This window comes from Phoenix dactylifera, unplaced genomic scaffold (assembly GCF_009389715.1).
Source record: "Phoenix dactylifera cultivar Barhee BC4 unplaced genomic scaffold, palm_55x_up_171113_PBpolish2nd_filt_p 000333F, whole genome shotgun sequence".
NCBI lineage: Eukaryota > Viridiplantae > Streptophyta > Magnoliopsida > Arecales > Arecaceae > Phoenix > Phoenix dactylifera.
In genome coordinates, this window is record NW_024067796.1 from 284,938 (window position 1) to 306,662 (window position 21,725).

At 35.0% G+C, this 21,725-nt stretch overlaps 2 protein-coding genes across 2 annotated transcripts in view; both read right to left on the reverse strand.

Annotated features, from left to right (window-relative positions):
• Nucleotides 1–244: 244 nt before the first annotated feature.
• LOC120105650 (patatin-like protein 2) lies at nucleotides 245–4,834 on the reverse strand. The gene is made up of 5 exons (XM_039118306.1): nucleotides 4,582–4,834; nucleotides 3,176–3,357; nucleotides 2,875–3,061; nucleotides 1,286–1,447; nucleotides 245–913 (listed from the first exon to the last, which is right to left on the reverse strand). The coding sequence occupies exons 1-5, from the start codon at nucleotides 4,717–4,719 to the stop codon at nucleotides 788–790; spliced, it is 795 nt and encodes a 264-aa protein (XP_038974234.1). The 5' UTR covers nucleotides 4,720–4,834; the 3' UTR covers nucleotides 245–787.
• Nucleotides 4,835–6,449: 1,615 nt separating this feature from the next.
• The window catches only part of LOC120105651 (patatin-like protein 3), an 82,259-nt gene continuing 66,983 nt past the window's right edge, over nucleotides 6,450–21,725 (reverse strand). Inside the window, exons 5-6 of the mRNA XM_039118312.1 lie at nucleotides 6,855–6,997; nucleotides 6,450–6,759 (exon numbers count right to left, since the gene is read on the reverse strand). Of these exons, the coding sequence (XP_038974240.1) occupies nucleotides 6,681–6,759; nucleotides 6,855–6,997 (222 nt within the window). The 3' untranslated portion in view covers nucleotides 6,450–6,680. The remainder of the gene's footprint in view (nucleotides 6,760–6,854; nucleotides 6,998–21,725) is intronic.

The following is a 21,725-nucleotide window of genomic DNA, read 5'->3' on the forward strand; positions in this document are numbered from 1 at the left end:
ATAGAGTTAACACCAAGCCTGTTTTGACAATAAGACTCTGAAAATTGCCTCATATTTATCTTTAATCTTTAATTTTCTAATATAGAATGGGCGAAGTTTTTCACTTCATATCTTATCAGAAAAAAGAATTACTTCATATTTCTATCTTATAAACTAGGTATCTTTTTTCACTTAAATAAATGTATTCAACATAAACCTGGTAGCATACATCATTGACACAATTGTTGCGCTTGGTACTACACACTAGCGTATTTAACAGAATCATTGATGATAAACTTTTAAAAAAGAAACATTGATACTACGTTCATACGTTATTGAATTCTGCTGAGAACAGAGTCAACTTATTGTTGTCAAGCCATGACATATTTTTTCTTGGTAACATCAAGCCATGGCATACAATTGCTATAAAAGAATCAAATTCAGCTACAATGGATAAATGGCAATATTTTTATATGACTTGCATTATCATGATTATGAACTTTTATGGATAGAACATGCATTACTTTATGACCTGATTTGTGTATATCATCTATAAAATGTTTTATTTTAATCACTGCATTGGCATAATTGTACTTGATCCAATAAGATAGTACCTGGTTACTTACTGAGCTGTGTAGCTCATACCTTTTTATCTATTTTTTTCCTACAGATGATTAAGACCACTAGGAGCGGGGAGCTTGATGTTATTCAGGGTTGGGGTAATTGAAAATGTTATGTAATAATCAGATTTTAGAAGCTCTGTACTGTTCCAACTTCATGAACAATGTTATGATATTAGTAAATGAAACTATTTATTTTTATTATGAAATTTTATGTGGCTTCGTGTTATTGTGTGCATAAGATAGCAATAGCACGGCCGTGTCATGATCCGGATTTGGGGCGTGACAGTTACTTCTCCCATAGCAACTAAAGCCTGTAAAACAACAACAGATGGATAACTTCTTTTGTAACAAAATATAAAATATATAAAAAAATCTATCTCATCCTATTAAATTAAACTTTTGGGACAATTGGTGATTTTAAACATGGGATCAAAGCAGCGGTTCTGGGTTCGAACCCTGTCTCCGCACTCTTTAACCTCATTATTAAAAATTTTACATGTTGGGCTCACCCATTAAAGAAAACTCCGGCCCACATATGATGGCGAGTGAAAGAAAATATAAAATATATAAATTAATATACCTTATCCTATCAACTTAAGCTTTTGGGATAATTGGTGATTTTAACTGATTACCTACAATCACTTCATAAGCTAATCATGTTGGTAAGGAACATATTATTTTACCGGATTATTAGCAGCTACACCTCCATCAATAAGATTAAATTCCCTCACACTTCCATCTGAGTCTTTTGTTTGAAAGAAGTAAGATGGAAGGTAAGTAGGAGCTGCAGAAGTGCCAATGCAAATATCAGAAAGCAGAGCATCCAGAGAGCTGTTGTTCTTAACCTGTAAGATAAGAAGGAAGCCAGAGAGATTTTAACAATTGGAGCATCTCAAAGATATTAAAATTTGATAGAGTGGATTTAAAACAACTAACGGAAAAAGCAGAAGCATGAAACCAGTTATCTTTCTATCAACATTTCATTGGCATGATGGCACTTTGTCATTTATAGTTTACGCTAGTTAGCTCATGAGCAGACTTGTGGTTTTTGTCAGCACGTCTATTTTTTGAGAGAAATTTAAAAACATGTTTACGCCTTTACTTAATACTAATTTTCTTTTTGATGAAACTTACCCGAATTTATTAAAGAAAAAAGTTACAACATAAATGCAATTTTTAGTATCAGAATACATTGCTTTTAAGGTAAAACATCTCAAAAGCAAACATGAAAGACTAACTGCTAAACTACTCTAGGAGTCCATATCTAATTTGCTCCATGGCTCGCCAAAACTCTGGATTCCATTCTTTTTAGATAACAGCAACCGGCTTTGAACAACTTTGGAGCAATCCTGATTGTATTCCCCTTGAGGATGTATTATTTGTTGAAATTTAATATTTTGGAAAAAAGCTAGATGGGAGGTTATATATATATATATATATATATATATATATATATATATATATATATATATATATATATGTCTAAGGCTTATATAGGTAATCAAGATCTTTCTAGTACGTTAGATCTCATCCAAAAAGACAAGTGAGAAGATATTACTTAAATTCTTTGATTTTGTATAAATATTCAAAATTTTTCCGATTCATAAGTGTTATGGGACTAAAGACACGGGCTCTAACATACTCCATCTATTTAAGCTCTAAGATCCTTGCTAGGCTAAAAGATCCAAATCAAATCATAAATACAACAATTGGCTTGTTGTTAGCCCTCAAATGACCGGTGTCTTTTAATCTACGTGGATTATGGATCAGGTCTATTTTGATACTATTTATAATGATGCAAGATATTACCCAAAAAGATTAGAAAGAGAGCATTATTTAGATTCTTTAGCTTTATATAACTACCCTAAACTTCCCCTGTGCACAATCTATGTATGACTAAACACATGCTAACACAAAGTCTCGCATATATTTTTTTAAATATTTAAAAATTAGAACTATAATTGAATTATATAATTTACAATTTCTCTTTCATTTAAATATTTTGATGTTTTATCTAAATTTTACGTCCACAACTACAGATGATAAGGAAAAAAGAGAAAAAAAAAAGGAAGAACCTTGCGCTGTTATCCACAACTACAATATAATAGTTCATATTTCATTTTCTCAAAAGAATAATAATTCACGAAAAGAAAAAAGAGCTTACGATGTTCATAGCACTGAAGTTTTTCGGTGTCAAAAACGTGCAAGAGAACCACAGAGAGAGAGAGAGAGAGAGAGAGAGAGAGAGAGAGAGAGAGGGATGGAGGGAGACCTCGTAGGAGGAGAATATGGTCGGCTGGAGCCGCTTGATATCGAATGTTGGGATGACCACATTGATCAATGTCTGACGAAGCTTGGTATTCCCTAGTTTTCTCCGCACAATCTCATGAAGGTATTTGCCATTATACCGGGGCCCTGAGATAGCTCTTAGTATCTTTGCTGCTTGGCCTAATGGCCCTCTAAGAATTTCAAGAAAAAAGAAAGGAGAGAAAACCGATCATTTCAAGAAATAGTTCCTTTAAGCTTTCAAGTGTGTCCGAAGTTACCCAAAATTACGCGATATGATTACTGACCCGCATTGTGGGAAGATCTTGGGGGAATGTTTCACGTAAAAGTCCTTGATGTCCTTTGCAGCGAACATGGGGCGATTTTCTTCGTTTGGTGCAGTCAACATGGCCGTCACAAGACCCCCAGTGCTTGTCCCGGCAATCACATCAAAGTAGTCTGCAAGTCTAGCATCTTCGCCATCCAGTTTCTTCTCAAAACGCATGAAAAAAAGAAAATTATATTAGAAATGAGATATCTAACTGATCTCACCACGAAAAAACAGATATAGAGAGATGGTACAAGCAGCTAAGGAGAATGATCACTTTCTATTTGATTTCTTAACATGATTCTTTGCTATGTGCTGTTGATATTGAAGAACAATTCCTTGAACAATATCTTTATACCAACGTTTGACAATTGGTTGGTAATATATGATCCACTAACTTCTGTCAGGATAATGAATCATGAAATTTTCTTTTTTTAACAATTGTAGGTAAAACGTACTATGTTGAATGTTAGGTGAGTTTGCATGAAATTTAGTTGAGATGTCAGACAGGAATCTACTTGTGGATTGTGACGAGGAAGGTTATAATTTGATTTATTTTGTCCATCAGAATCTTGTTTTCCCTCCCTTTTTGTAAGGAAAAAAATCAATCAAAATATTTTAGAGAGAACTGTTAGTTAATTATAATGAGACAATTTGGCAGAAAAAGAATAAAAGGTGGAAAATGATGGATAAAGAACGTGTTACTGAAAATAGATCTTGAATTCTCAAGTTTATGGAAAACACACAATTTACATGTTGGATTATAAAAAGAAATTTCAACCATTTACAGTTTTCTATGCATTTATAAGCATCGAAGAAGCAAAAAAGCCATATGATACCGGTGCATATTAGCTCCGCTAGCTAAAAGATTTCTCACTTAAGCTGCAAACTGAGCAATCATTATGTCAAGAATAAAAATTCTAATAAGTGAAAATAATCTCCTGAGAACTAATTTTTTGTTTTGACACTGTTCAAAATATGCTTTTGTAACGAAGAGGACATTAAGAAAAACTTTGGCTGGAAGTTAGAAAAATTAGAAATGTTCTCAATTTTTAATAAGGAAAATCACTGCTTGAAAAAGATGATCTGTATAACATGTTTGACTGATCTATGAATATCATAGAAGTATCTTCGGCATGCATAAGATTTTGTAAACTAGAAAAATATAATCATAAAACAAAAAAACTATAGAAAAAATTAGGAAAACTGCCTCTAAAATCTAACACTAGCATAACAAATGGATAACTAGATCTAAGAAACAAAGAAAGTAGAAAATAAGAAAGAAATGATGAATCAGCAACAATTATCTAATTATTAGGTGTATCTTAATTTCTAGGAAACTGAAGATTTAATAAAATTATCTATGAGCATTTATATGGTTAATACCTGAAGTTCTGATTCTAGAAATGTAAGAATAGTTGCAGGGATGATTCCTTTAATTCCTCCTCCATCAATGCTGAGAATAGTGATTAGGTTTCCATAGGTTGGGGCCTGTATCTGACTGATGGATTTTGATTTTTGCATGATTGTTGAGCAGTTGCTGATCAACAATAAGGGAACTACTTTGGGGACACAAAAGTTTTAAGTGATCCAAGTAGGGATAGGTAGAAGTTTAAATAGACTTCGGCATACATGAGAAGGTTCGTAATATTCTTCTTCGGAGTGCTAGTCCAACATCGAAGATGATATACGTACTTTGACATTTTGAAATCAGCATGTGGCTGATATGACAAGCCGCCGTTGAATGATTCAATACGCGAAGGTGGCTCGTCAAAGGACGTATCATGATTGATTGCATAGAATAGAACAGTTGGATTAACTCTTTTAGAGAATTGTTGGTGAGAGAAACGATATTGATTGTTAGGTGGCTTTGTTGTGCTGAATTCTAAAATCTTTCAATAGTTGACCAAAAAAGAATTAAGAATGATTCCAAATGAGGGCATAAATACAAATTACAATTGAAAGAAGCCCTTTTATTTGATTATATTAGGCCTTCAGAACAATAAACATCATACAAAGCATTCTTTACTTTCATTGAATGATGTTGCTAAGCTGAAACTTAGCAAATACCTTTATATGGGTTTTGATCTCTATACTTAATTAATGGTAAAATTTAGTATGAAAGGAACTTGTTCACAGTCAAGTGATCTAATTGTGTTTTCTAATTTTTTTCTAAGATGGAAAATGGTAACGTGCTGAAGTATCTGAAAACCACTACTACTATAAATTGAGTCTACAGTTAAACCTAAAGCATACACAAAGTAAACCTGAAAACAGCCATAATCACTTGACCTAGCAAATTCTTGTCTTCTAAATTTTTGTTTATCTAGAATATGATTTTCCATAAATTTATTGTCATCAATAATTAAATCATATGTTGATTTATTGGCATAGCAAAATCTAACACCAATGAGATAATGATTTATCCACTGTATATTCAAAACTGGGATAAGTAATCCACTATATACGACAGTAAATTTCAAAATTGGGTTTTAGTTTTCAGTCTCATGCTGTTAAACGTAATGGATCTGCAGATTGCTTCTTTCTGTATAAAAAAAATCAGAAAATTAAGATGTGAACATAATGTAGAAGGATCTTTATGCAAGAATCTGTATTAGTTTTAGGATCTTTGTGCAAGCTTTTCTATGCCTTGCATTCATCAAGCAGTTGTCCTGATAATCTTCCAATGCTATTTGGTTTTCTAAGTCCTGTTAGCTTTGCATGAAACGGTTGACATGTATATCTTCTGCATATTTCATTTGAAGCTAAGAAGACCAATAATTTCCTTCTCATATTTGGATTTGATTCTCAAGATACTTGGTTTTTTATTTTGAAGATCTCTACTTCAAGGCATATTCTATCGATTCTTTGTTCTTCTTTTTGACAACTTTGTTAGCAATACAGAGAACCAAACCAATATCATCCAAGTGATATAGTTGTCAAACTTGCAGTTAGTTTTAAAGACGGGAGATTTGATGATGGATTGCATTTCTTAACCTTCAAAGAGGGTTAATTTTTTTTTGTATTGCAAACTCATTACATTTCAGAAAATTGAATATTTTACATACGGGCACCTTTTCAAGCTAGCCTGATTATATGTCTATATTCATATAATTGGTTGAATCAAGAGAGAGCTTTTAATTTGTTGCTTCCATGGACTTTAGGTCTTCACCTCTAATGCATATGAGTGAGAGTGAGAGACAGAGAGAGAGAGTCCAGCTTCAGCAAAACAATCATTAATAGTTACACAGGACTTTTATAATAGAATGAATGAATTATATTGCCTTTTAAAAATGTACTAATCTACAGAACTTTCCTTCTGGCAAATTTGCCTACAGTATCACAATGCTACTATTTCTTGGATTGCATGAACTAACTGCATCCACCATGAATACGTATATTGCTTGCATACAGTGTACAGTTGGCTTCTTCTCCCGTCAAGAAAGGAAAAATTTCATGAAGTTACAGTAACCGAGCGATGCTCATTAATGTTTTCTGGGCGTTTTCACATGCGGGGATCTTGACTCATGAAGTCTTCTTTCATGTGAAAGGAGTTTAGCAGACCTGCAAATATACACCAATTAGGTTCAACTAATCTTTTTGTCACAAATCTAAGTTGTTAAAAGAAGGTAGGAACAAACAGAAATGATTCTCTCTACCTTTTAAGAGCATCTTCGTTTGTTCCTTCTCCATTCCCTACTGTTTCAAACGCACCAGTCTCCAGGTTCACCCTTGAGACTGGTTTCTTCAACAACTGGTCACCCCTCTTAACGAGATCCTGTAAGTTGTCCTTCGTGGAGACATCAATTGTGAGACACGGGCTGAAGTCGGCAGCCCCTGCCGACTTCAGTCCCGTTCTCTTTTTGGAAGGCCGGAACAGAGGATCGCGATTTGCGATCCTCTCCGGCTCTTCCGGGGATGATCGGGGCGGGGATGTCGCTAGTCCCGCGGCACCCCCCCCCCCCTCCAGCTCATCCGCGGCCGAACCGCGGCCGCGGATCTCGCTAGGCCGCCGCGATCTTCGCGGCGGAGAGCCATCACGAGGGGGGTGATAAAAACCCCCCAAATCCTCCTCCCTAGGGCAAACCGAGCCCTCTTCCTCCTTCTCTTTCCTCCTTCCCTCCTCCTCCTCTCCGATCGGTGTGTCTTCCCGACCGAGCGCCGCCCGGATCCCCTCCGCGAGCTTCCCCTGCTCCGAGATCCAACCCCTCGGCTTCAAACATCGCCGCCGTCGCTTGACGCCGGACCGAGCCTCCCTCGGCCGGGATTTGCCACCTCCGTCGACCGCCGGTAAGCCCTCCTCCGTCAAGATCCTCCTCTCCTCTGTTTCAGCCCAAGCAGCCGAGATCATCATCTCGGTTGCTTCTCCTCCCCGTCGGTCCCTGCAACGCCGCCGGCCGCCATGGCGGCTGGCTGGCAGTCGATCGAGGGGTGGCCCCTGGCCACCCAAGCCGGCCACCCCCGCCGGCCACCTCCCTCTCTCCTCCGTCTCTTCTTCTCCCCCTATTCGTGGGGGGGAGTTTGGGGAAGGAGGAGGCCCATCACGGGCCAAATTGGGCCGTTGGGCCCAGTCCATTGCAGGCCCAACTTGGGCCCAGTCCAGTCCGGTTGGGCCCAGTTGGGCAATACCCCCATGGGCCCAACTTGGATCCAGATCAAACCCGAGAATCCGAACCCGAACCCGAACCCGAACCCAAACCTGAACCTGAACCTGAACTGGAACCCGAACCCGAAACCCGGGATCCGAAACCCAAACCCATTTGACCAATAAACAGATTTTTTGCAGTTAAGCCCTTGGCAGTATGCTATTTCAGAAATAGGGACTCCTGTAATTTGTATTTGATCCCTATAGGAAAGATTTATTACATAAAGACCCCCAACTATATTTATTTAGTCCCTTCACTCAAGTTTTATTATAGAATAGTACCCTGTAATTAAGTATTAGTCCCTGCAAAAAAATCTTATTGTATAAATGAACAAATTAGAAGCCAACTGAGGATGATAGTGTTATTTTGATGATTAACAAGCAATTATCTAGAGCATGCTATAAGTTAAATTGATACTTCATTTATAAGTTCATTACTCTCAGTATATTTGTATAAATTGATATAGATATATTTCATTGTTCATTTGAATGAATCTAACCTTGAGAATGCAGCAAAGTGTGAATTGAGTCGACCTAAAGGATGATTAGATCGACCCCGGCACATCAAGAAATCATTTGGCACACTTCTGCAAATATGGCATAGATGAACAGTGAGTTGGGTCGACCCAAGGAAAGCATGAGTCGACCCAAACATCAAGATCCTCAAACAACTCAAAAATGGTTCTCTGGATTTTCTGAGAGGGTCGACCCAAGAAGAAGTTGAGTCGACCCAAGTAAACCTTGAGTCGACCCAAAGAAAGGTTGAGTCGACCCAAGGGATGGAAGGCTGAAAATTGAGGTTTCTGTGGTTACTGAGAGGGTCGACCCAAGAAATGGTTGAGTCGACCCAAGGTTCTGAATTTTCTGAAAGTTGGGTCGACCCAAGAAAAGTTTGAGCTGACCCAAGGTTTGAGTCGACCCAAGAAAAGTTTGAGCTGACCCAAGGTTGGGTCGACCCAAAGAAAGGTTGGGTCGACCCAAGGGATGGAAGGCTGAAAATTGAGGTTTCTGTGGTTACTGAGAGGGTCGACCCAAGAAATGGTTGAGTCGACCCAAGGCCAAGTTGGGTCGACCCAAGGACAGGTTGAGCCGACCCAAACACGGGCTGAACATAACGGCTAGTTGTGCAGAAATGCTTTTTGGACTCCCAACGGCTATAAACGGCTAGTTTCTTCAATCCAACGGTCAGAAAGGACTATTTGGAGGTTGGAGAAGTATTTAAGAGGGAGTATTCATCAGAGGAAGTAAGCTTTTGGGGAAAATACATCAAGTGCATTCAAGAGAGAACCCTAGTAAGACAAGCTTCATCAAGAGCTTCATTCAAGAATCAAAGAAAGGGATTGAGCAGATTCAAAGAGGCATTAAGAGCTCCTTCCCCCATTGAAGAGTGAAGCTTCCTTGACCAAGAAGAGCAAAGCGACTTCAAAGCGATAATTTCTTTCTAACTCTTCTTGTTGTTCATATTGCTTTATATGCTCATCTAGGAGTTTAAATCTTTTCTTTTCATTTGTTTAAACACTTTGTAAAGGTTCGTTGGTAAGCCCGCAAAACCAACAAAGGTTCGTTGGTAAGCCCGCAAAACCAACAAAGGTTTTTGGTGAACCCGGAAAACCAAAGTTGTATAGGTTCGTTGGTGAGCCCGCAAAACCAACAAGGTTCTTGGTGAGCCCGGAAAACCAAGTGTATAGGTTCGTTGGTGAGCCCGTAAAACCAACAAGGTTTTGGATTGTGAGCCCGGAAAACAATCCTACTGTAATCCGAGGGGTTATAGTAAAATTCCCAAGGGGACGCTTGGGGAGTGGACGTAGGTGCCTTGGGGTGCACCGAACCACTATATATCGCTGTGTTTGTGTTGTGCTTGTTCTTATGCTTATTCTTGCATTATCTTTCATCTTTACTCTAGTTTAATTCATTCAAGTAATTTATGAAAGCATTCACCGCACTTAATTACGAAAGTTTTTAAAAGCACTAAAATTTAGAAAAACCCAATTCACCCCCCCTCTTGGATTGTCACCTTGGGCAACAAGTGGTATCAGAGCAAGGTGCTCTAATAGTACCCATTGATCTCACAATCAAGAGTTAAAGATCATGACAACCCAAGTGGGATGTTCTATACGAGAGGGACAATTAATTGATAGACCACCTCTATTTAATGGCACAAACTACACTTATTGGAAAGCTAGAATGAGGATATTCATTCAAGCTTCAAACTATGAATTATGGTACATCATTACCAGAGGCCCTCACTCACTCTCTCACACTATTAATGAAAAAGACTTAGCACAATTGAATGCTAATGCTATGAACATACTATATTGTGCTATCCATGAAACTGAATTTAATAAAATCTCTGCATGCTTATCTGCTAAGGAAATCTGGGATACTTTAGAAAATATCTATGACAATATTCAGATTAGCTCACATGTGCTTCAATTACATACTAACAGTGAGCCTGCAGAAAACGATGTTGAATCTCCCAATCCGGAAGAAAGAACAACAAATGAAGAATTCGGTGATGAAAACAAGGATCCATACCCAAACACCGAAAAATTCAAAAGCTTCCTAAAGACAAAGAAGAAGAGGAAGCAAGAAGAAAGGAAGAAAGAGATAAAAAGCAAGAAAGCCTTGACCAAGGAAGAGTCAAGCAAGAAAATGAAAGTGAGGAGCAACAATAATGATACTAGCTCCAAAGAACTACAAGAGGTAACTAACTTATGCTTTATGGCACAAGAAGATAAGGTAAAATCTGAATCTGATTTCACACCTAATGAATTTCAGGAAGAATTCTCTTATGATGAACTATTAAATGCTTTTCATGATTTGTATGGTGAATGTAGAAAATTAGCTACGAAAAATAAAAATCTTAAAAAGATAAATCTGGAAATGTCAGAAGAAAGAAATTCTTCCGCTAAAATGAGAGACAAATTAAACTCTGAGAATGAACGCTTAAGATTAAATTCGGAAGAATTGATTCAGAAAAATCAGAATTTAATTAAAGAAAATCAAAACTTAAGTGAAGAAGTTAACCAATTGAAATCTTTTATTAACAAATTCACTGTAAGTTTAGAAAGATTAAAAACGATGTTTGAAAGCCAACATGCTGTTTTTGATAAATCAAGACTTGGTTGGATTCCTTTGCTCAATAATAAACCCCTAAAGAAAATGGTTATCAATTCGCCAAGCAAACCATCAAATAAGATAACTTATTTCAAACATAAAAAGATTGGGCATAAAAACTTTACCTATGGTTCTAATACAAGCAAATCAAATGATAAAATTATTACAATTAAACAGATTTGGATTCCAAAAGGAACCATATGCACTAACTCCCAAAGACCCAAGCAAGCTTGGGTACCTAAAATGAAAAACTGAGATTATCTTGCAAATGTGTCAAAGCAGCCCTTGAAACTCATGTGAAACTCTTAATTGGGTGCCATGGCACGTGACTTATAAATAAATTTTATTTCATCATTTGTGAATGTAATTTAAATTGTCATTTTATGTCTTGATATGCTTAACTTTATAAATTCAGTTAGGCTATTGAATATTTATTAAATGCCTTGTATGTATGACAAATCTTATCTACACGATCTTAGCATGAAATTTTCTAGTGCTTGCATGATGATAAGAAAACAATGAATGAATATATATAACTTTCTTCTTCAAGTTTTTAAAATCTAAATTTTCTCTCTAGTATAAATGATAGATGCTGATTTCATGCCTTCATGTTAAAACTTCATTGAGCATAATCTTTGTATCCATGATTAATATCTTTCTCTAAAATTATCTCAAATTCTACTGATTAATTGTAACATGTCATGCTTAACTTGATCATAAAAATCTTTTAAAGCATGAATATTAATTCTTTTAAACTATCACTCATAAGTCAAAATAAAATCCTAATTGCTCTAAAAGAAGATTGCTCAACTCCCTGAAACATGATTATTAGTGTTGAAAACTAAATCATAATCAAAATTTTTGATAGAAACAACTGTTTAAGATAATTTGATTAAAACTCAACTTGTATATCTTATTGATAATTATCTTAAGCAAATAGAATCTAAGCTAAATTAATTCTGAAAATAAAAATTTTTTTTTTTCTTGATTGCCTCACATGCTTGTCCTTGAACCATTTTACTTAATGAAGTTATCTCTTTAGTTCAAGTGACTTGTGCTTATATTTAGACAATCTCTTGAGTAAAGTGACTTAATATTCAATTATTGTCATATCTTATGTTGAGTCATCTAGCTAAGAAATATATTGTATGAATGTTTTGTATCTTGAAGAAACTAATGACTTTCCTTCAAGAAAGAAAAAGATTTCATTAATGATACAGGATTTATGAGCAAGAAATTTCAACTTGAAGGACACCTCGATGAAAGATACAATAAACATTCCCTTGCAAACAAAAAAAAGAGATTTTCTTCAGCCAAGGGTGTAAAGAATCTAAAAGGTATTTGGCTTGAAGAATGCTAAATGCATTGGTAATCTAAACCCTTCTCTTGTGAGTTAGTTGAGCAAAATTAATAGTCTAAAATTATATGGTAGCATGATTAAACATTTAATTGCTAATCTTCTTGATATCATGCTTCATTCTCATGCTAATGATAATTGTTTCATGGTATGATTAAATTGAAGTTCACTTTTGCCTATATAATGCATAACCATGAAATACACAAGTTTATGCCTCAAGTTTCTAATTCAAAATAACTTGTGATAAGCTATGAATCATTGGGCATAATGAAAATGCTGTTTGCATGATATATATTTATATGCAGCATATTAGATTAATTCTTTATTCTGCTCTTTCATGTAACTACTTGAAAATAACAAAAAGAGAGAGAGATAAAGAAAAAGAAAATGAACATTGCTCAGAAGAAGTAAAAGCTAAGTAAATACTCCAATCTTAAGTAAAAGCAGCGCAAGCATAATATATTCAGCATATTTGTGAGACTTGTGTGAACATTCTTTTGGAAGGGATAAAATCCGTAATTAATTATATTTAACTAGGGAGAGTTTGGAGTGAATATCTTGTTGCTAAAGAGAACAGTTTAACATTTCTACATTGCTCATTATAGGGATGGTGCCAATGGGGAGGCTAGTGGTAGTACCCGGCACTATTTGACCCAACTATTCGGTGTAGGGCATATTAGGGACGGCACAAGAGGGAGGCTAGTGGTAGTACCTCGTGCCCCTTCCAACTCCACCGGATAGGGAGCAAATAGAATATAGAGCATAGAAAAGTAAAACCGAAAAATAAATGAAGATAATCAAAATGTTCATTGAATGGTTAAAGAAAGAAATTAAAAATTTGGGGAATGAATGATAAATAAATGAAAATATATAAGAAGGTTGTGAAAAATCAAATGAAGTTTCAATCACTTGAAAACACACCTTAAGGATAAAATCAGTGCTAAATTGTATTTAAATAAAAAAAAAATTTATTTGAAAAGAATTGATTTTGATCCATGACATGCGTGTTATGTTTTGCATACTTTGAATTATATATTTTCAATATTCAGTTTGAAATGCTTCATGCTTGAATAATTTGATTGAAACATGTTTCTACCAATAGCAAATTTATTTTTCTTTATAACACTCATAATTTGGAATAAGCCTTAACTTTGTATACAAGTTTTTGCTTCACCTTTGACTTCGAAATAACTTGTGCCTCAAAGCCTAATGAAAATTGTTTTACTTGTATTCTATACTCATCAATGATATGTTGGATTTCTCTTGTACTCTCTTGATCAAAAATAAAATTTCTTATTAAATCGGTTCCAATGCTTGAATATTTGAAAAATTACATAAAGAATTTTTCTAAAAATATTTTTGAAAGAAATTTTAGATTTGTCGTTCATGATCACCTTTGAAATCTGAAAGTTGAATATATTTATAAAAAGAAGAAGAAAAGGATAATCTGAATTTGCAAATTAGGCAGAATGAATTGATTATAATTTATCTTTCAACTTGCCTAACATTAGTACATAATGTCCTCCAATTTGTACCAAAATTCAATATGAATTACAAAGATTCTGGATGTGCTCTAATGTTTTTGAAATATGTGTTTTCAATCTTAATGATTTAAGATGAGCTACAATGTGAAGATACATATCTCAAATTACAACTTTGAAAGCCTCCTTGAGAATCTTTATGAAATTCAGAATCTGATTTTGTATAAAAGCTTAAACTCAATATGAATTTCTAGATAAAACTACAGCTTAAGAAAAATAGAATAATTCTGATGCCTTGATTGCTTGCCCCGATACGCATCTAAAACATATCATTTCTTATCTTCAAAGTGTACTAATATTGGTCTGAATGATGTGTCTTTTGATGATCTTGATTGCAAACAAATATTTTTAATATATGATTTTATTTTAATATTGAAAAGATTTATTGTGCTTCATATATTCATTGCTGAAAAACTATGACTAAGAAATTAATACTTTGAATATACACTCCTGCATAATTAAATGCTTCCATCAAAAAAAAAAACTATTTTTAAGAAAAGAGTGAATGATCTTAAGTCTAGAAATATTTCAGCTCACTCAAATGATTCTTAAAAGAAAGAAAATGTAAATACTTTTGAAAGAATTTGAGCTTCAAATGAATCATTTTCTGATTAATATTTCAGTACATTTTCTCAAAGATTAAGAGGAAGCATAACTTGTTCTTAAAAGATTAAAAAGAGTGATTGCTATAAATTTTGAATAATTCTAGATCACTCTACATTCTTGATATCATAAAGTTTCAGTTTTATTCACGTTTATCATTAAAATCTGAAATTCAACAAAAGATAAGAATAATTAAAGAAGAATGCATCTTTTAAGGGGGAGCTTTAGATATTCAGTATCTTATCCTAAAGTTACTTTAATTTGATGCATACCTTGAATTTTATGGATTAATTAATTAAGAGGGAGAAAGAAAATTTCAGAGGGAGAGATCATATAGAACTTAATCATGTAAATTTACAACTAAAGATAAGAGAAAGAATACTAAATGTAAAGTGGTATTAAACTTTGTGCTTCATTGAATATATTTTGAAAGTTGGATTTTTATCTGTACTTAATTTGTAAACCACTTGTTTTGAAAACTAAGTGAAAAGGATTCCAGTTGTCTTAGCATTGAAAATTTACTTTGGAATCCACTAATGATCTCTTATTGGCTTGCACTTTAGTGTTTCAATCCTGAGCCAATCCATTTTAATTGATTTTGATGCTATGATCTTTAAAGAAGTAAAAGAAAGTCTTTAAGAGAGCTTTAAAAGAACTTTCAAAGCCCTGAATTTTATATATCCTACATTGCATAAATTCATGTCTTGGTGTCTATGCCCCAATACTTTTATATCATGAAAGAACTTTAAAGTCATTAAGAATTAAGGATTCAACATAATCTTATGTTTTTCAAGCATATAAGGTTTGATCTTTATTTGATCTTATACTATACTCTGAAAATTAATTAGATTGCTCTCATTTTGCTATATACTTAATATATTAAAAAAAAAAAATGTTGGATTTTCATCCGTGCCTTTCTTTGAATATTATTCTTGATACTCCCTAAAATAACTTGAAAAAGATTCCATCTACACTTGATTTCAAAACTATCCTTGGAATCTACATTTAGAGATCACTTCCGGCTTACATCGTAAATATCTCATTCCTAAAGCCAAACAAAGAGAAATAAGATGTCACTTTATTAGGGATCATGTGCAAAATGGAAACATATGTGTTGAGCATATATGCACTGAAAAACAATTAGCCGACATACTCACAAAACCCTTGAGTGAAGATAGATTCTGCACGCTAAGGAGAGAATTAGGTATATGTGATCCTTTTTATTGAAGAAATATAAAAGGGAGCAAGTAGTCTCATGATACATTCCTCCAATTTCTAAAAATCTATGAAACATGAGTCAAACTTGTTATCTATAGATTCCTTACTCATGTATCATTGTCCCAGAAAGAATTTATAAGGATCGGAAGCAAGAAAAATTTTTAGAAGCAAAAAGGAAGAGAAAAAAAAAAAAAATTCTGCACTTGGGTCAACCCAACCCAGAATAGGGTCGACCCAACGTTGAGTCGACCCAAGAAGTTTCTTGAGTCGACCCAATGTCGGGATCCCACTGTTAAAAGGGGGACCCGTGAGCTATCTAGGGCACTATTTACCCTTTGTCTTCTTCCGAAAACCCTATTTCCCACTCTCAAATCTTCTCCAATCATCTCCAAACAGTAGATTACTTCAATATCTTGGAGAAATGGGACCCGAGAGAGCCGTAGCCAAGCAATCCGAGAGAGTCTCACGATCTATGTTTAGAGCCTAGGCTAGATATCTAGTTCTCATATATATCTTGCTTTTTCCCATATGTATCTTGTTTTTTCCCTTATATCTTTAAATCTTGATTGAGGAACATTGTACTTATCTTTATTTTGGGCATTAATGTATGAAAATGTTCCTATTTTGATCAATGAAGTCTGAAGTTTGTTCCTTATTGCATCCTTTCCCATATATATGTTTTTGATGATAACAAAAAGGGGGAGAGGAGAAGAAAAGAGTATATAAAGGGGGAGAAGAAAAGATAGAGTATTCAATTTAAGAAAAGAAAGAGCACTTCATTTGAGAAGTAAAGAAAGAGTATTAATTTTGGGAGAAGTAAAGATATGTATAACAAAAAGGGGAGAAGTAAAAATAGTGTTTAGAGTATGTTAAGAAAAGAGGAATAAATGGGCAAACAAATTGGAAATCATATAAGAAAGCTTATACATTTAAGGGGGAGCAATTTGTAACAATGAAAATCATCAAATCAAAAATTTCTATCACAATTCAGAATTTGGCAAATAAAAATTCAGAATTTGGCACGCACCTCTAGCACCCCGATACATAAGCTGAAACTCATATTTTATCTCAAATTTTTGAAGTTTCATTGCTAATGAATTATAAATGAAAGGGGGAGCAATTCAAAAAGTCAAATTGGCAACATTTGAATGATATAGGGGGAGATTTCACAAGGATATATGAAAAGCTGAAATTCAGCAACTTAATCCCTTTTATAAACTGATTTTAAAGACAAGTATCAATAGGCTTATACTCTTTATTTTGTAATCATCAAAAAGGGGGAGATTGAGGATGATAGTGTTATTTTGATGATTAACAAGCAATTATCTAGAGCATGCTATAAGTTAAATTGATACTTCATTTATAAGTTCATTACTCTCAGTATATTTGTATAAATTGATATAGATATATTTCATTATTCATTTGAATGAATCTAACCTTGAGAATGCAGCAAAGTGTGAATTGAGTCGACCTAAAGGATGATTAGATCGACCCCGGCACATCAAGAAATCATTTGGCACACTTCTGCAAATATGGCATAGATGAACAGTGAGTTGGGTCGACCCAAGGAAAGCATGAGTCGACCCAAACATCAAGATCCTCAAACAACTCAAAAATGGTTCTCTGGATTTTCTGAGAGGGTCGACCCAAGAAGAAGTTGAGTCGACCCAAGTGGACTTTGAGTCGACCCAAAGAATGGTTGGGTCGACCCATGGGAAGGAAGGCTGAAATTGAGGTTTCTGTGGTTACTGAGAGGGTCGACCCAAGAAATGGTTGAGTCGACCCAAGGTTCTGAATTTTCTGAAAGTTGGGTCGACCCAAGAAAAGTTTGAGCTGACCCAAGGTTTGAGTCGACCCAAGAAAAGTTTGAGCTGACCCAAGGTTGGGTCGACCCAAAGAAAGGTTGGGTCGACCCAAGGGATGGAAGGCTGAAAATTGAGGTTTCTGTGGTTACTGAGAGGGTCGACCCAAGAAATGGTTGAGTCGACCCAAGGCCAAGTTGGGTCGACCCAAGGACAGGTTGAGCCGACCCAAACACGGGCTGAACATAACGGCTAGTTGTGCAGAAATGCTTTTTGGACTCCCAACGGCTATAAACGGCTAGTTTCTTCAATCCAACGGTCAGAAAGGACTATTTGGAGGTTGGAGAAGTATTTAAGAGGGAGTATTCATCAGAGGAAGTAAGCTTTTGGGGAAAATACATCAAGTGCATTCAAGAGAGAACCCTAGTAAGACAAGCTTCATCAAGAGCTTCATTCAAGAATCAAAGAAAGGGATTGAGCAGATTCAAAGAGGCATTAAGAGCTCCTTCCCCCATTGAAGAGTGAAGCTTCCTTGACCAAGAAGAGCAAAGCGACTTCAAAGCGATAATTTCTTTCTAACTCTTCTTGTTGTTCATATTGCTTTATATGCTCATCTAGGAGTTTAAATCTTTTCTTTTCATTTGTTTAAACACTTTGTAAAGGTTCGTTGGTAAGCCCGCAAAACCAACAAAGGTTCGTTGGTAAGCCCGCAAAACCAACAAAGGTTTTTGGTGAACCCGGAAAACCAAAGTTGTATAGGTTCGTTGGTGAGCCCGCAAAACCAACAAGGTTCTTGGTGAGCCCGGAAAACCAAGTGTATAGGTTCGTTGGTGAGCCCGTAAAACCAACAAGGTTTTGGATTGTGAGCCCGGAAAACAATCCTACTGTAATCCGAGGGGTTATAGTAAAATTCCCAAGGGGACGCTTGGGGAGTGGACGTAGGTGCCTTGGGGTGCACCGAACCACTATATATCGCTGTGTTTGTGTTGTGCTTGTTCTTATGCTTATTCTTGCATTATCTTTCATCTTTACTCAGGTTTAATTCATTCAAGTAATTTATGAAAGCATTCACCGCACTTAATTACGAAAGTTTTTAAAAGCACTAAAATTTAGAAAAACCCAATTCACCCCCCCTCTTAGATTGTCACCTTGGGCAACACCAACCTTGGGGGCCCTATTTAGCCGAGTCTATGCGGGCCCATTGGGCCGAGTCCGATATGGGCCCTATCAGGCCGTGCCCATTATGGGCCAACTTTGGGCTCTGTTGGGCCATGTCCAATAGTATTATTTTTGAATTTTGCTTAGTCTGAAATTAACAAGAAATTAATTAAACTTTAACAGGTGAACCTGATCCGTCTACCTGAAATAGGAATCAAGCGAGAAGAGGTAAGTAACTTAATACTTCGAGTGTGATTTCTAAATTATTTGATAAATAGATTAAATTCTGAAATATGTTTTGTATTTAGTAAAATGGGTCTGGCATGTTAAATTTCTGAAAATTATGCTTTGAAATCCGTAAACTATGATTGGAAAATTTATGAAATCTGTTTTTATATATATGTATTCTCAGCATGGCTATGATCTGTTCTGTTCTGTTCTGGCCCCGCCAATGGGGATTATACGTTGGCCCTGTCGACTTGTAATCTGTGAGGAACCGGTTTCGACACCGTACCACCGGTGATTAGAATAGTGGTATTTGGACACCGTACCACCGGTGCTTAATAATAGTGGTGTTTGGCACCTTGTGCAACCCATGCCACTGGGTTACGTGGCCGTAGCCTATTATGTTGAGATTCTGGTATAAGAGTTTTTGGAAAAATGATAATAAGTTTTGAAAACAACAAAACGATGTTATTTATGATTTATTCCAGACATTATCCTGTATTTTGATCTGATATGCTCTGACCCCACTCTGGGGTATTTTGTTGCTTACTGGGCTAGTGTAGCTCATTATTCTATTTTCTCCATTTTTCAGATCCAGAGGCTTGATCTCACGGGATTGAGGAGTGCGTTAGATTTTCCGACGATTCCTTCAGTTATTGGTCCTTTAGTTAGATTGATTAAAGTATTTGACTTACGTAAGCATATGTTATTTGAAATTTTGTAAGACTGCTTTTGAATAAATTTAAATAATTATGTCAGTTTTGAATATCTGTATTTGCTTTGATATGATCCGATGCCTTGCACGCCTGTGCGGCCCGCCGTGCGGGCGTGCGGCGTCTGCTGCGCCTCGGGCTCGGGGCGTGACAGATTTGGTGGTATCAGAGCCAGGTTTCAGATTCCTAGGGATTGTATTTGAAATAGTCAGATGGAGCTTAAGTTTTAGGATCTTTAGGATTCGTCAGAAAGTTTGAGAGATGGGTAGACATTAGGCCATTAGATGAAGGCATTTATTTGCTTTTGTTATTGATAAATTTGAGTTATTTTATCATAATTTTGAAATGCTAAAATTAGACTGCAACCTAATTATGGTCGTAACCAAAGTGTGAATGAGCTACTCTAAGAGTTTTCTTGGTAGAGCAACTTGTATTTCAAGTTATGATTAATTAGATTTTGACTAAATTAAGTGAAGGAATATTAATCATGAGTTATTATCGTGCAATGTAATTATTTGGGAAGTTTAACTTGATATCAGGCGCTGTGAATATTGCTTCTAGTTGAAGTTAATTATTTTGGTAGCAATTTAAGATTCATCTATAAAAAGATGTTTAAAGCTTGGACTAGAAAATATTTATTGAAATCTGTATGTGGATCATGCATGGAGCTCGTATATAGAAGGAAAATATACTCTGGGATGAGACTTAATAATTCTTATTTGGCTCTACTTGAGACTTAAAACAATTAAGATTGATATTTTGATGGAAAGTCAATTAGTAATCTTGAGAATATTGGTGGATTTAAATATTTTTTTTGGGTTGGTCGAAAATAGGACTTGCTTGATTTAGAAAAGTTCTTGATGCTTGAAAGAAAATAAAAAATAAAAATAAAAATAAAAATCATTGAAAAGTATAGTATTTTTGATTTTGATCGATATGGATATCATTGTGTTATTAGTAAATTCTCTAAAGTCCAGTAGATTTACAAGATCCTGAAATGTTTGCAGTATTACAAATAAAAATATTTTACTTATTTGAGGAGTTGATCTCAATGTAAAATCATAGAGTTTATATCTTTGTGGAATTTCTTGTAAATCTTTGAACCAGATTATTAGATTCTTGTTAGTTAAATATTTATAAATCAAGGCTATGAGTTGATTATGGATTTTGTATCACCGTATGAGAAATGCAAGGGGGATTTCATGAGAGGCCAAAATAAGTTTGGCCTAAAAGAAAAGATTCGGGATGATTAAATAAGCTCCTGAGTAAGTTAATCGATCGAGAATCTTTTAATTATCGAAGCTTCGAATAAATATCAACTTGTATAATAGAATTGTTAAGGAAAACTAGAATTGGCTTAGTTCAAATTTGGATCTAGAATATGATTGCTTGATTATATGATGGTACAAATACGATAACTATCTCAAGGGTTAATCATGATCTAGTGTACTTGGGAAGCAAGGATAAAATTTTGTTTGGATATTAAAAAAAAAAAAATTGCTGATGATGTGGGATTAATAAGAAAGTTTGGAAAATATTGATCTGAGTTGTGCAGCAGAAATTTGATTAACTGAGTAAATTTAAACTGGTCAAAAATATTGACTGTGTTTTGGTAACATGTTATGATGAATGACTATGTTATTCAATAATGAAAGATTTTGTTAATAAGGGAAGGTGAACACTATTGATTCTCAGGTCAATCCTGATATGATTATGTTATTTCTTGGATAGACTTTGCTATTTTTGGGTATGCTAAGAAAATAATAATAATAATGATAATTTGAACGTATCATGACTCGGGTTAGTTGATTGATGACCAAATATGGTTTAATTTGTTAAATATCTGAATAAACCATGCATTATTTGCTCTCATCTTATGATTTATAAGTTTAAGTTAAAGGCTTTGTGGCATATTGAATCATGGTATCAATACTTTGCCTTCTTAGACCTACTTTTGCGATTTGATACAAATCATTTTTGAGATAAATCATTGCTATCTAATGATTATCAGTACATGTTCATTTTGTGAATCATATTCTTAGCAACATAATAATTTGACTCTAAGGTTAGTCATTATCCTTTGAGGGATCAGCACACTACCGGTTGCTTCTGTTTATGCTTATATACTATTTGATACTGGTGCTGCACATT

Bases quoted from the DNA above. Each gene is read 5' to 3' on its own strand.
- LOC120105650 (XM_039118306.1), bottom strand. From the start codon at position 4,719: ATGCAAAAATCAAAATCCATCAGTCAGATACAGGCCCCAACCTATGGA. The intron at 3,358-4,581 runs GTATTAACCATA...CGTTTTGAGAAG, and splicing joins TTCTAGAATCAGAACTTCAG to AAACTGGATGGCGAAGATGC. The intron at 914-1,285 runs GTAAAATAATAT...GTTGTTTTACAG, and splicing joins GTGTAGCTGCTAATAATCCG to GCTTTAGTTGCTATGGGAGA.